General features: G+C 35.7%; 1 protein-coding gene across 8 annotated transcripts in view; it reads right to left on the reverse strand.

Annotated features, from left to right (window-relative positions):
• Positions 1–4201: 4201 nt before the first annotated feature.
• Positions 4202–16253, reverse strand: part of LOC120427519 (dihydropyrimidinase) — a 58004-nt gene continuing 45952 nt past the window's right edge. For 5 of the 8 annotated variants that reach the window (XM_039592386.2, XM_039592385.2, XM_039592384.2 and 2 more), the window contains 3 exons: positions 14781–15019; positions 7851–8572; positions 4202–4589 (listed from right to left, as the gene is read on the reverse strand). In XM_039592386.2, the coding sequence (XP_039448320.1) occupies positions 4510–4589; positions 7851–8572; positions 14781–15019 (1041 nt within the window). In that variant the 3' untranslated portion in view covers positions 4202–4509. Of the gene's footprint in view, positions 4590–7850; positions 8573–14241; positions 14469–14776; positions 15020–16253 lie in introns of those variants that run through there. The other 3 variants (XM_039592388.2, XM_039592383.2, XM_039592389.2) reach the window with 2 other exon arrangements.

The following is a 16253-nucleotide window of genomic DNA, read 5'->3' on the forward strand; positions in this document are numbered from 1 at the left end:
GTTGATTGCTTATTAAATAATAAAATGCATTTTTTCAATATTTCGTCATCGCCATATTGGCCGCCATCTTGGATTAAAAAAATGTAAATCACTTTAGCGTAGTTTAGGGGTCATACTTAAGCTCGACAATTAAAAATAAGACAGCGAAAAAAAAAATTTTTTTTTTCGTTGTTCGATTATCCGAACTGAAATTTTTCCGAGGCTTTCGGATAATCGAGTCTGGACTGTATGGATAAAAACGTTGATTTATTTGAGAAAAATGTGCTTTTTGAAAAAAAATAATTTTAGTTAGAATAAAAATTTGACTTAAGTTTTTAATGTAAAATCAAATTTACAATCGAAAAGTACTTTTATAGGATTTATATGACTAGGTATCAATCATCGTTGCAATTGAAATAAGTATGCAAAATAAATATAATAATAATGAAATAATAAAAACGACCGACATCAAATGTCAAAATCGCAATTCGCAATTCGCAATTTTCAGTGTAAGAACGGGCCTTGACCGATCTTATGCACCAGGTTCCCGACGAACACGCACTGCCCTTACACCTACATCTCACCCTTGCTCTGAGTCAGTACGAGCAACACGCTAGAACACGCTTTGAGTGTTCGTGCCAGGCATGCACACCTTCTTTTCCGGTTACGCATTTTAACTCGGCCGGGGGTGGTACATTACGTAGGGTTTGATGTAAGTATAAGCGCCTAACCATTTATAGTGTGCCTATCAACATTTATTTAAGCGAAAACTGTTTTATTTTAGTTTGAATTCAAGAACTAATTGTTAATTTACTGTGTATTGTTTTCTCCTGAAATCTTCCATATTGTTGAGTCGTGTTTATCTGTTGCTATTTCTTTTGTCGCGGTGTTTTGTTACAATTTTTGTTCCTAAGCATGTTATAAAAGTTTACCAAAAGTACAATAGTAATATTTATGTTAATCCTTTAACCATTCCATAAACTGAGTAAGGGCTCAAACCTCACTTGTTTGAAAAAAGGGTGAAGATTGAAAACAATAGAAAACAAAGAATCAATAGTAAGAGAATGATGAGCGTATTTTAAAGAATAAAAATGAGAAGCTAGATGTATTAGATGTAAAATAGGACAATAGTTCATAAAGAGAGATACAAAACAAACTTAGACTATAGTATTATCATTACATTATAGAACAGGTAAAGAACTATTCAAATAAATAAATTCGCAATAAAATCAAAAAAGCTTAGGAAAATGATAAATAGGCTTGATATTACTAGTACATTAAGGAAAAACAACAAAACAAAGTTTGTTACAGCACTATCAATTGGTAAAAAAGAGTGGAAAAGCTTTGAGAGATAAGAGAATCAAAAGTTAGTAAAATCAAAATCAAATGATGGATATTAAATAGAAGAATCAGTGAAGAAGTGAGAATCAGTAGAGCAAAATAGAAATAGGAGATAGGTGGTAGCTGAGAATGAAGAGAAGAGAAACCCCGTTGTGCGATGTTTCAGGTACATCCACAGCAGTTGACTCAACATACTGCGAATCGAAACAATACCGTCTACAATCACAAATTACTTCCCTTTCCCACATTGTCGCGCCCCTTTCTTTTAGCCGTCTCGACTCTGACCCGCGGTGGTCAAAGGTTTACGATCCGTTTCCACAGGCCACCAGCTAGGTCATCATGAAAACCAAGCCAACGTGGAGGTAAGAAAATAGGACACTCGCAAGGAACCAGAGCTATACTGTTCTGATCAAGATAATTCGAATGATCTAACAGAACTACGGATGTAGTTAGTTGCGCTCCTTCCAGGATGTTCCTTACGTGGACGTCAACCGAAGAGCACGCAACAAGGTCAGTGCCATTGCATGCTCTTGAGTATCAATCCTTGGCCTGCGACATCAAATGTCAAAATCAAAAATTTTCAACTTTGGAAATAGAACCATTTGTTTCTGAAATATTATTACTAGAAAATAAAATACTGTTTGAATGATACTAAGGAGACATCAATTTTATTGTTTCTTTTTTTAATCGCTTTCAGCGACCAGAGGTCCAATCTTCAATGTCTCTTAGACAATTTCATTGGAAGTTTTCCAAATATTTCGAAAAAAATATTTTCAAGAATGGACAATAATGGACACTTTTTAAAAAAATCGAAAAACGGAAATTATTTAGTTAAAATTAAACTTTAAGTGGCTGCGTCTTGATAACAGTGCACTTTATCAAAAATCTGTTAAGTATTTTTCGATTACAAATTTGATTTTATATTAATAAGGTCGCTGCAAATATTTTTCAAAGTTTATGTCGGCCTGAATAATCAGGGGACAAAAAAAAATTGTTTGTCGAAAAACTTCAAAATGTAGGTAAAAATAAAAGTTTAATCCACTAAACCCACTAATCACGCAAAAAAAAAATTAAATGTTGAAATAACAAGCCATAGTTTTATTATTTGCATGGAAAAAGTGTTTTAAAATGCATTTTACACTAGTTCAGTTGTTTTGTAATCATTAGTTTTCAAACAACTTAAGATTTGACGAAAAAAAACATTTTAGCGAAAAAACTACATTTTGCATCGACAATTTTCACAGATTCAAAAGATTTTTAAATCAACCCAAACAAGTTAAAAATGATTCTAAACGCAGGGGAATGCATTTTATGCATTTTTTGATTTCAGCTTTTTTTGAAAAAAAAATAATTATTTGTTCCCTGATTTTTTGGGCCAACTATGAAGGGGGGGGGGACAAAAACTTTAAATAAAATTTGTATTAGCCTTACTGGAAGCAACTAGACGCGTGTAAAATGCATTTTAAAACACTTTTTTCATCCAAATGTTAAAACCTAAGCTTGTTATTTCAATTTTTATATTTTTTGAGCTAAATCTGCCAAATAAAAAATACAAATGAAATCCATTTTCGAATTTCGAAAATTGCTCTTTTGGACTGTTTCTTTCAATCTTGAAAAGTAAAACAATTCAACCACAGAGTAACACTGAGTTACCACTGCTTCTTGATTTTTGGTTCAACTTTGTGGTACATCGCACGCCTGCAAATCTTATGGAGCCAAAAAATGAAATGACTTTTCTTGGAACTAGTCACTCTGGGTTACTCTGTGATACAACTTTATCATTTTATTCTCTTAGTTTTATTCTGATCTCATGATTACAAGAGCCACGCTAAAAGCTAAACTTAAAACTACGATTCCATCGGTGTATTTTTTTGCTTCTTTTCAAATTTATGTTTTCCTTTTTTGTAGTTTCAAGTTTTCACATCATATAAATATAGGATAGGCAAACGAAAAAACAACACGAACCTAGAAAAACGCTTTGCTATAAATATAGTTTTTATTTGTTTCTTTTCAATTTACGAGTATAATATGAATATGCGGGGGTGGGAGGATAAAGATGAATTTGTTTGCTTAAATAGCCCGAAAAATTTCACTAAGCATCCCGAAACTCACACTCACATGCGCGCTATATATTTTCCTACTAGCGAAGAAACCGGGGAGTGTTTGGGGGTAAAAACTTAATCGCCTTACTAAGGGAAGAAGGTACACTTGCTGAAGAAAACAGAGTTACGTCTACCTAACTAATGCGGTGTGCAGGGAAATTTCCGGTTCCGGTTTGGAGAGAAGATTTTTTTTGTGCGTTTGTGCAATGATTATTTTCTTTTTAACTGTGATTTTTGTTTATGAGTGAAAAGCCAAATGAGTTTCGAAAAGCCTTCCGCCGGGACGGGGAAGGCACCTAATCGAACTTGTATGGATAATTTCCTGATTGCACATTTCAGCCTGCCCAAAAAAGTTGGTCATTAAATAAGAATAAACTTTTTCTTAAACTAGTGCAACAAAAAAAGGGGGTGTGTGACTTACAACTTGCAGCAATAAATAATTCATTAAGTTAAACGCTGCTTTTTTTTTGTTTGTTTGTTGTTTGTAAGCTCACTGTTGCAGTTAGATTCGAAAGCCAGCGCGATTAATTTTAATTTTTGTTTAAAGGTAATATAAGGAGACATCTACTCGGGTTCACGATTATCTGCTCTTTTGGTTTCGGCCCTTACTAGGTAATAGTTTTTTACTCATAGTTTAAATAGGTTGATTTTAATTTAGTATTTCAGTTTAACTACTATCCTAACGGTACACATTGTTTGCTGATTTGGTTTTTTGGTTTTGTTTGGAACAAACACTTTTATGTGAGACAGTGTTCATTTGAGTTAGTTTTAAGATGATTTTGTTACTTTGTTATGAAAAGACAGCGTTTTTATTTCTCATTGGTTTGGTATTGTTTTACACAGAGTTACGAATCGAGAGATATGACGTTGAGTGTGTGTTTGTGTTTAGTAGTAGTGGTAATTTGCTCGCATTTTTTTTTTTGTCACATGTTACATATAAATTTGTAATTTTATGTTAATAAATATTTGTTGGTTGTGGTTGGTTTGTCAAAAAGAGCCTCCCCGTCCATGTGCGGAGTCTCTAAAGAACTGCTGACTGCTGTTTTGGTTGTTGAAGAAAAAGTTGGCGGAATTCGTTCCGTTCAGTTTACCAGAAGCCGGAAGACTTGCCACCGGGAGGGTTCTTGACGCGAATGCACGAGCGGTTTTCGCTCTGGTCCAGCTCCTCTGTGGATTGGAGATGAGTAGAAATAATGATTAGAAAATGTGATTAATTAACAACATGTTAAAAAAAGTATACAAAACGCGAATAAAAACATAAATAAAAATGTAAGCAACTGCACAACCGATTCAGAAAAAAAACAGGGCTTCCAAGAACCTGAAAATGATTAAATAGGCAGTTTTTTTTTAAAAGAATTTGCTCGGTTTGTTCCTTTTTTTGTCCAGACACGACATAAATCCATGCCAAATATGAGCCCTTTATGACAAAGGAAAGGGCAAAGAAAAAACAAAATTGAAGGTCTGAAAAATATTTCATTTTTTAAATTGCTCGCCCTTTTTAAAAACTAGATGAAATTTAATTAATTTTGTTGCAGTTGAAAGTCTAAATAGATATTCTATTTTCTTTAGGTAGAACAGTTGAGGAACTTTTGTGAAGTATTTTTTGCAACAAACTTTTAACACTTAACTTTTGCCATGTAAGCGTACACGACACTATTTTTCGATCTTAATTGTAACATATTCAGAATCCTCGGAAAATTCTACATAATTGAGTTGCTAATTTGTTTTAAAAAAATATGCAATAGAGCACATAAACATATAAATAGAAAACTTGTTCTCCCTACAATTAAATATTAAAAATGATAAATCAAGTAGGCGTATCAGCGATTCCACGTCAAACCAGCAGGATGCAAATGTAAAAAGCTTTGATTAGCTCATGTTTGGTTTGGCAGTTTCTTGGCCAAGTTAATTAGACCCAATTTTGTTTTGTTTGGCAATCGGGTCCTAACATTAAGCATAGATGGCTGATTTTAGTACATAAATCGGAAAAAAACCAAGGACAATGCTTTTTTGACTTTTTTTTGATAAGGTCCTTTAAACAAATGTAAACATTGAGTGTATCCCTTTCTTGACAGCTCGTTCCAAGTGGACCATAGTCGATCCAGCGTAGGAATGTTGCTTTGTCAATTGATTTGTTATTTGCGTTAACGCTTAACTTAAGGCCTGAATTTTCCAAAAAAATATTTTTTTTAGTTAGTGATGGCAAAATGATTTTTTTGACCATACTAAAATCATAGGATAGTTTTAGAAATTTTGATTTTTGGGTCATATATGGCCCATCAGGCCTGAAAGGGTTAAAATGAAAGAAAAAAAAAGTGTCATAAATCGTTTTTGGACATTCTAACCGCTGTACATGAACATTATCACAAGGCTATAACACTCATTATTATTAACCAATTTTTTTTTTTCTAAACAAATTTTAAAGCCTGATCTACATCGGAAAACTGCTGCGATCCTGCACAGCGCCGCGATGACAGAAGTGAAAAAAATTCGTTCTGAATACGCAGACTTTCCTGCGAGTATCTACAATGAGCTGCGTTGGCTGCTGTGATTTCCCATTTGGAACTGTCAACACAGAAATCCTGCGAAAATTTTCATAAAAATATTTCAAAATTTAGAACTTGCGAACTGCGTCCTGCGTTTTTAGTACAGAATTCGCCTACTTGGTATATGACGTAATAACAAGGTAAACAACATTAACACATAAGTGTCAATTTGATGAAAAAAAAATCAAATTGACTTGTATAGGCCATTCTCTAGCTATGTATTTCATTAATAAAAATTTTAATTTTCCAACAAAATACTGCATTTCAGGATTACAATACCAAGGCGAAAGGCACTCCAGAGATCAATTTCTGATCGTTTTTTTAAAGGAAAAATAAAATATCAACTTTAGCCCTTTGTGGCCCCATAGAACGGGCTGTCAAACAAGATACTTTCTATCAAGGAAGGCTGCGAACCAAAATTATTACAATTCATCACAAATTTGTAAACCTTTTGTGGTTGTTCAAAGTGTCATTGTGCTCAGAAAATTTAGTTTTTTTATTGTGTGAAATAAAATCTACACTCTATACTTGCTCTATACTCGATGTGAGGACCCAAATGTGGGATGTTATTGTACCACCCACGAATATGAAATACCCCAATTTAACTGACAATTCCTCAAAAAAATAATCACGCAATTTACAAAACCATAATTTAACATGAGTTTGATCAGTTCCAGCTGATTAGGTCGTTATTCCATTGAAAATATGCTTTCTGATACATTTAGATTTACAGTCAGGTCGATACACGAATCGACAGATTCTGTGAAAACACAGGAGAAAAGCTTTCTTCAAACTTCATCCTGTCAATGTCAACCCGGTTTACTGTACCGTCATCGGGGGTGACATTGGGTCTGGGGGTGAGATTGGGTCATGCAAAAATGCTGAAATTTGTATGACCCAATCTCACCCAATGTCACCACTGACGACGGTACCACAGATTTTGAACGTTATGCATCTCCATTAAAATTGTGTCTAAGAACATCCCGAGCAGGGGTAAATAATAAGGGAATTGCGAAGTAATACCTTTGTATGGTATTAATACAATAGTTTGGTATTCGTTCCATATATAGTACATATCATAGAAAATTTAAGAGCAAATGTTGGCAAATGTTTTGATATTTTTTTGGTATTTCTTTTTTTTGTTCCAGCCCAAAACAGGATTTTTTTAGGTATTTTTTTCTCGACCCTCTCCGATTTCAATGATACTTTGTAGACATGTTATCCTACACACAAGCCATTTTTGAGTATATGGAGCCAGTTGCACTCGATAATGGCATTTGAGAAAGGCGTAAGTATTTGCAATATTTTTGTAATTCGGAATTCAAATATCGCTGTATCTCGAAGTCGTCGCATCACATCAAAAAGTGGTCAAAGACAAACTTGTAGAAAATTTGACGGGCTTTCCCAAAAAATACACTGAAAGAAAAAAACACGCCACTTTTATGAGTTTTTTATTTTTATTTTTAAGATTAGAAGTCAAATTTGAAGGTGAGCCCACGATTTTTTTTCGTTCAAATTTTTTGTGAAAATAGCCTAAGATGTTACAAAAATTTCAAAATCGAATACAGGAATTGATTCTCTAGACTTATTAACTAAATAGATAAATTTAGAGCGCACAATTTAATTTTGATTTGAAAGTGGAAACATATGATTTTATGTACAGAAAAATAAAAATATTTAGAAAATAAATACAAGATTTTTTTGATTTATACAGAGAAACTAAAAAACTGCAAATTAGGGATGCTTGTGATATTAAAAAAATAAAATGTAACAACTCATAACACTAAGAAGGCATGCAAAACCAAACAATATCTACAATCTTTTATTTAGCCAACTATAAACCAGAAAAATCAACACACACACAACTAATAACTCTACTCACCACTGATCGAGAACGTCGACTGCTGCATGTCCTTGGTTCCATCGGGCCTGTGACCGCGCGCACTGTGCGGCGTGCTGACCTGCGAATCGACGGAAATCACACTCAACGCCGGCCCCGGAATGTACTTCTCCGGCAGCGAGTACGGCTCGGGAATGTCCACATCCGAGTGCTTCTGGTTGAGGTCCAACGACTGGAGTCCATTCCGGGCGGCCTTGTCATCCCCGTTACGATCCGTAACTCCGTTCAACGCGTCGTACACAAACGGCGGATTGACCGGCGTCTCCACGAACTGTCCGTGACCCTCGGCCACCCGGAGCATTCCATTTTCGACGCAAACCCGCCCGCGGACAATCACGTACTCCGGCACGCCGTGAACCTTCATGCCCTCGAAGATGTTAAAGTCGCACGCCTGCCGGTGGGTCGCCGCGGAAATCGTCCGCACCGCCTTCGGGTCCCAGATGACGACGTCGGCGTCGGAACCGGGCGCGATACGGCCCTTACGCGGGTACAGGTTGAAGATCTTGGCCGCGTTCGTGCTGGTGATGGCCACGAAGCGCTGCGGATCGATTAGGCCCGTTTGGACGCCCTTTTCCCACACCACGGACATGCGGTCCTCGACGCCGTTGACGCCGTTCGGGATCTTGGTGAAGTCACCGCGGCCGAGCTCCTTTTGCGCTTTGTTGAAGGTGCAGTTGTCGCTGCCGGTGGTCTGGAGGTCGTCCCTGGATGGGGTAGGATGATTGGGGGGAAAGAAAGAGATAAGTTAGGGAAGTAAAACGAAATATCTTTTTTTCGTAGTTTTATCCGATATGTTTCACGAAAAAATGGACATTTCCCGAAAAAAACATTATTCGTAAAAAAAGTTGTGAGCTGCATAAAAAAATGGCAAATTGAAAAAAAGAAAATAAAAAATAGGAGTAAAACATTTTTTTAAATTCCCTTAACAAAAAATTAAACAAAAATTATCAAAAAATACTTACTGCTTTAGAACAATTATGATACTGCCTACACGCAGAAAAAAGAGTTCCCAAAATCGTGAACAAGCGTTCATGAAAATGGGAACCACGAACAAAGTGTTCAAATTTCATGGTACGTTTTTCAAAATCGTACCATGGGATTTGAACACTTTGTTCGAGGTTCCCATTTTCATGAACGCTTGTTCACGATTTTGGGAACTCTTTTTTCTCCGTGTACTACTAGTTGCGAGAACTATGAACTGCCCTTGTTGTTCATCAATTTTCAGATATTCATGCAGTTTCGTTCAAAATCGTGTGCTCTTTCAGAAAAACAAAAAACATCCGGTACAATACTGTTTTAGAAATCTGGAGGAAATTCAGTTTTTTTTTTCGTAAAAACTCAACTCGTATCTTTCTGTGCATTTTTCTCAGCTAGCTGTTTTTGCATATGGGACATTAGGGTGTAATATCAAAATCGATTTTCCAGCACAGCAATTTTTCAGTTCCTTTTGGGGTCCTAAACAACTCCCCAAAGTTTGGGAACGATTGGTTTAGTCCTCGCTTTGCGCAAAGCGATTCAATTTTCCATATAAATTTGTATGGGAAAAACCATTTTTTTGGATTTTGATATTTATAAAATCCACGTTTCACGCTGTACTGAAACCGGATTCATATTCGGATGCTCTGGAATGTGCTCAACAACATTCCCGAAAAGAGTATTGTGCTAACTTGCTCCTATAAAAAGATACAGCGTGTTCAAAACTCGTCTAAAACGTGTTTTTTGCTCGAAATTCACGTTTTAGACGAGTTTTGAGGACGCTGTATCTTCTTTCAGGGGCAAGCTAGCACCATACTCTCTTCGGGAAAGTTGTAGAGCACCTTCCAAAGCATCCGAATATGAAGCCGGTTTTAATATATCGTGGATTTTTTAACTATCAAAATCCAAAAAATGGGTTTTTCCATACAAATTCCTATAGAAAATTGAATCGCTTTGCGCAAAGTGAGGACTAAACCAATCGTTCCCAAACTTTAGGGAGTTGTTTAGGACCCCAAAAGGAACTGAAAAATTGCTGTGCTGCAAAATCGATTTTGATATTACACCCTAGAGCACAATACTTTGATTTTTCTGGTTGGTTTCTAATAGAACAGACTCAGACCAACAAAATGTGTTCATCCATTTCCAAATGTAAAACCTTTAAGTGCACTAAACACTGTTGTCCCTATTAAGACTGTAGTCCCGATTCACCCCAGATGACGGTATTTAGAATAAACCATTAACAATTCAGAGCGATCTGAGCAGATCCGGCATTCCGGAAAGAAATTTGGAAACCCAATTTTTTCGCCTTTTTTTTAACATATTTTATATATTTCGCAATACTTTTTTAAATTTTTTTCGATAAATTTTAATTTTAACTGATTTTTTTAATTTCAATTAGGTAAATTTGAAAAGAATAGATAAGAAGAACAAGATGCTGCAATTCGATGACCATGCTCAGCAAGTTTATTTCACGAGAGTTCACGTGCATAGAATTGTGAATCTTTTTCGAATAAATATAGTTTAAATTTGGGCCGCTGCAATTTTTTTAAAGTTTATGTTCCCTCCCTCCGTTATTCGAAATCAGCTTAAAAAAATCCGAGAGCAAACGCAATTTATTTTCAAAAAACTTCAAAGCATAAAAAAAATACACGTGCAATCAACTGAAATCAATTTTAATTGCATTTTCCCGTGTTGGTAATTTTTAGTGTGATTGAATTAGTTTAAAAATATTGTGATTTTTTTGTAAAATTTTAATATACAGTACCGCAAAAGTTTTACTTTTAAGCAATTCTCTACAAAATCGGCCGTTTTCGACGATTTTTATTTTTTGTATTTTTTTGTTTGGCTCAAACTTTGTGGGGGCCTCCCTATCACCAAAGAGGCCATTTTGTGTCATTGGTTACCCCTACAAATCTGCATAAAATTTTGGCAGCTGTTCATACAAAAATGTTACGTAAATATTTGAAAATCTGTAAGTTTTGAATGAATTTTCTGATCCATTTAGTGTGTTCGGCAAAGTTGTAGGTATTGTTGAGGACTATTGAGAGAAAATTAGGTACACGGAAAAAATTGATGATTTTTTAATCAAGTTTTTTTTTACAAAAATTAAATTTCCCGAAACCCGTATCTTTGATTTTAAAAAAAAAAATTATATGTTTTAGGGCATATAAATAACATCTTATAAGCCATTAAGAAGTATTCTGTAATTCTGTAATTTCGGAATACATTCGTCCGGCTTCAGCTGAAGATTCATGCTGTCCCATGTTGCATGTTCGAGTGTAGACCTACGGAAAACCTTGCCGCGAGGAGAGGTGAGTGAGAAGTACACGAACCACCTACGACATAATTCCTCGGGCGGCCCAGGTCAACTCGAAGTTACCCCAGGCACCCCCAGTGCAGGACACATTGGGGGTAGAAAGTGGATAGAATTTTCAGTGAATACAATAATTATGACAATATAGTTCCATATAATCCTTATTCCTTGATCTTACCTTTTGACACTATCAAACCTAGCAATATTACTATTGCATCTTACCATTCCCTTTTGATAGTGTCAACTTCAAACCTTCAAACCTTTTGAGCTTCAACGACCGATTGTTATTCACGCACTTATAAAAATACTTGTTCTGTTTCGCGGCTTTGTCTACTTTAATTTTGGACATGATTATCTTTTCACACCGTTGGCTGATACAATGACTTTTTCGGTCATCGTATGCTCGCAAGGTACATGAAAAAGACAAAGAGAAAAAATGGGATTAGTACAATGTAAAATAAAATTGAACATTGAATAACAGACTAACACAGAAAGAAAGAATAAAGAAACCTTCAGAACTATCAACTTGTAACGAGAAGCTTACTAGAAAACAACTGAAGTTGTGAAATATGGGACAAGACAAACAAACTTGAATAGCTAACATATATAATAAAACAGTTTGAACGTACCTTCAATCATATTAACAGTTATGCCCAAATTTCTTACCAAATTATTTTCAGCAGTTACATTTCTACAATAATGTATTGCGATTCCAAGTTAGAATAATTGAGTAGTTAAAGTTTATGGGGTTAGAGACAAGTTATAGCAATAGAAAAATAAATAGATGTATAGATTTTACTAAATTTTGTCTTAAAAGAATAGGAAAAATCTAGCTTGTTTTTGAAAATAGCCAATGCATCAAGAGCAAACATACAGCATGTCACGTTCACACCGTATGGAGTAAATGTGATAAACTATATGTCCACATTCGGGGCACCACCTTTTTCAGAATATAGGAAATGATAGAAGGAAGACCCCATTCTGTATAGTGGAAGATTTCTGCAACACCTTGGACTCGGACCAGACATTTTGTCTGAAATAAGAGAGAAAGACAAATATTAAATTGTGGTATTATCACTAAATCCTATCATCCTTTCACCCTCCAAGACATGGTCTATCCTTCGTGCCTTCGTGTCTTGGGTGATGGCGAATTCTACCTTCTTCAATGATCTTCGGACCACCTCCAACTAGAATTCACAACAGGACCTCCCTCGGCTCCAGTTTACAACATGACAGCGACGAGAACACAGCCGAATGGGAGTTGACAGTATCAAATGCATGCTATACCCTTTGCTTTGCTGGATACTTACTAATAGCAAAGGGCGAGAGTCCTGCGACTCTCAGCAATCATGAATACTGCCCATTTGCCACAACATCTTATAAGCCATTAAGAAGTATGGAACAAAATTTTGGCGACGCTATAATTTTATGAATAGTAAAAAAAATTGTGTACTTAATTTTTTTTTACCTCAATTTTTTTATGTAAAATTGAATTTGCAATCGAAAAGTAATTACAATTGTTTTGATTAAGTGCACCGTTTTCACCATTTTTTTATTAGGTCCTACAGTCATGCCTCGGTTTAGCACCGCATATAGGGGATGCAAAACCGAGGCGTGCTTAACTGAACCACAGAGCTTATGGGATTTGGGCTATATGGGAGACATTGTCTATAATCCTATGGAAAATCATCCAAACTTTATAAAATTATAGTGTTTAGGAATCGGAATGATGTCAGCTATCCAATGCAATTAATAATTACATTAAAATTTTCACAAAAATACGTATTTTTCCTGTATTTTGAAAATGCAATATTTTCTCGAAAAAAAAACCTCAAAATAATTATTATTGCAATATGGGTATCAAAAGACCTGAATTTTTCATACATTTCGAAAGTTATAACGAGTATTTGATACCAATATTGTAAAACATTTTTATAGTACTTTTATCAAAAATACGTAGTTGTGTGAAGTTTTTAAAGCATTTTCAAAAAAAAATGTTAATACGTTCGAAATGTATGAAAAATCCCAATTATTGGATACCCATATTGTAAAAAAATTGAGTATCTTGCGAAAAAAACGTAGTTCTGTGTTTTTTTTTTTAGTATTTAAAAAATGGGTTATAACTTTCGAAATGTATGGCAAAATCCCATATTGTTAAAAAACAGAAATTTTGAGTATTTTTTTTCCAAAATACGTAGTTTCGTGAAAATTTTGAGAATGTTAAAAAAAAATGTGTTATTACTTTAAAAATTTATGAAAAAATCCCGATCATTTAATACCCATATTGTAAAAAAATTAAATTTGAAGTATTTTTTTCGAAAATACGTAGGTTCTGAGTATTTAAAAGAAATAGTTACTACTTTCGAAATGTATGAAAAAATCCCAACCATTTGATACCTAGTTGTAAAAAACTGAAATTTTTAGTTTTTTTTTTATTTCGAAAATACGTAGTATTGTAAAAACTTTTATTATTTTTATTTTTTGTAATTACTTTCCAAATGTTTGAAAAAATCCTGATTATTTGAAACCCATATTGCAACAACAATAATTTTGAGTATTTTTTCGAGAAGCATTAAAACAATACAAGAAAAATTCGTATTTTTGTGAAAATGTTCGTGTAATTACAACTGAATTGGATAGCTGACATGATCCCGATGCCAACAAAAAACTCTAGATTAGTTCCTATACCATTTTTTTTTTTGGTGTGAGCAGTTCAAAAGTAGGAATAACCTTAATTCTATAAAAAATAAACCTTTGTTTGTATGGTTATGACAGTTCTTGGTAGCCTCTTGTGCAAACCACGGGAAGCACCGGAAACACGGAGTATTTTTCAGGGCGAATCCGAGATCTCAATTATTTTAATTGCTTTGGAGTCAGATATGAATATTATTCATTTAAATTTGATTGTTATTTTTTTCGGGAATGTCCAAAAAAGATTAATCGTGTAACAGTGTTTTTTAACACTTTTAACAAATAAATACAACAAACGAAACAACAAAAAAAAAAACAACTAACACATGAAACGAATGAATGAAAGACCCCCGAGCTGTAGTAAAAGTACATAGTCATCAAGAGTGCACTTACAACGCCAGGAACTTCATGAGGTGCCGGGGCGTTTCCGGGTCCGTCCGGATCGGGGGCGCCTTCACGTAGTAGGCCAGCTGGGCGCTGGGTTTGACGTTCGCGAGCGTGCAGCCCAGCGAACTGGCCAACGTTTCGCCGTACACCAGCAGGCCGCGCCGTCTGGCCGCCGATACCTGCTCGGCGGCCAGCTTGCTCGTCACCCTGGTTACGTACAGCGGTGTCTTGGTCTGGTGTTTGGTGTTTAGTGTGTGACAGTTTGTGATTGTTTTTATTGTTACGGATGACAGATGACGTTTCAGACGATCACACACACACAACGAAGATCCAAAGCGGCGCAGCGGAAGCGATTTGAATGAGAGAATGAAGAGAAAATTTTGGTAATTTGAGGTTAGTTTGAGCCAAATTGTTACCGGAAATGCAGTTTCGTTTAACGTTTTCATGTTATTCTAGGTTAGGTACACTTTGAGGTTAGGATGGGGAAGCATGCGAGTTAGGTTAGGTTCCAAGCCGTCACCCCGAGGGCGAGCCGCGCTACTTACTGGGCGAGCAACTTCATCATAAACTCCGGCGTGGTCGGATCGGGCCGTAGTGGTGGGCTGAGCACGTGACAGGCCGCGTGGTGCCAGCACTGGTGCGTATAGTTCGTCCCATCGGTTCCGAGGGCCGCGGCCAGCGTTTCGCCGTAGATGCCGACCCCGTTGTACCGGCGGCGAGCGCGTGCAAGCTCGATACCGGCCGACTTGCTCATCACATGCACCACGTACAGGGGACACTTGGTCTACCCCGTGGAGGGAACGGGATTTTGGGGAAGGGTTGGGGTTCGGGAGATCAAGGGCACCAGATTCCGAAGGAAAAACAAAACAAAATAAGAAGAGTCAACAGAAGAGAAAGAAGAGAAAAACCTTTTAGGCTAGAATTACACTACAAACAAAACAAAACTTAAGTGAAGAGTTAAACAAAGCCAAATAAGAAGAGAAATTAGAACCTTCCAAGCTTCTAATATGATAATAAGGTACTAAACTGACGGATGAACTTGAGCGCTTTTTTTGGTGTTGTGGCGTGCCAAACAGTCGTAATAACTTTGGAACTGGGTCACTGCCACCTGCTGGAAGCAGCGCGACCGTCTGGAGGAAATTGGTGACGCAAACATTTTTGGTTGATTTATTATTTGTGGACCAGGAAGGTCAACTTAATGTGATTAGCACGAAAGATAAAGTTGCTTATTGAAGGTTATGTTGGTTGATCTTGGGATTTGTATTCAATTGAAAGTGGATTATGTTGTTCTTTTTTCATATTGCTTTTGAAGGCATTAACATAAGCAAATTTTTCGACTCCCCCAGCAAGCGTAAAATCAGCACAAACTTGCATCTGGATCTTTTTCCCGATCTCTTCCGGAAAAGATCCGTTTTGCTGGAGGCAATTAGGCGAATTAGGAACAAATTCGGAGCACCTCGTGGGAATTTGTTAATAAAGCAGGGTGGCATCAAAATTTAATTTTCAAATTCCCGGGTTTTCCCGGTTTTCTCGCGAATCCAAAAGGAATTTTCCCGGAACGTTAATAGTTTACAACATTTATGCAAATACTCTTCAATATTTGTGTCCTCTTTTTAAGAAGAAAAAAAAAAAGATTGTGTGAATTCAATAAGAGCGATTTTTTTTCTGGAATCAGCAATGTTTTTATTTTGTAATTATTAATCGGCTGAAATTTTTTGAGTGCTTTCTCATTTTGCATCATTAGTTCGGCCATACAAACTTACATAAGCTTTCCATACAAAAATGAAACTTTCAATAATCGGTAGTTTGAGATTGATTTTTTCGGGTTTATTTTGTATCTTCGGCATTTTTTAGTATTTCATCTTTTAAGTTACAAGGTGGTCAAAATTCATATTCATAATCATATTCATATATATTTTTTACATTTAAAATAAAGTCAGCTTTTTTTCAACTTCATTTTTAGAAAAAGAATCTTATTTTAAACTAAACGAAGTTGACTTTATAGGTACGGCACGGAG

The sequence above is a fragment of the Culex pipiens genome, chromosome 3, assembly GCF_016801865.2.
Source record: "Culex pipiens pallens isolate TS chromosome 3, TS_CPP_V2, whole genome shotgun sequence".
NCBI classification, from domain to species: domain Eukaryota; kingdom Metazoa; phylum Arthropoda; class Insecta; order Diptera; family Culicidae; genus Culex; species Culex pipiens.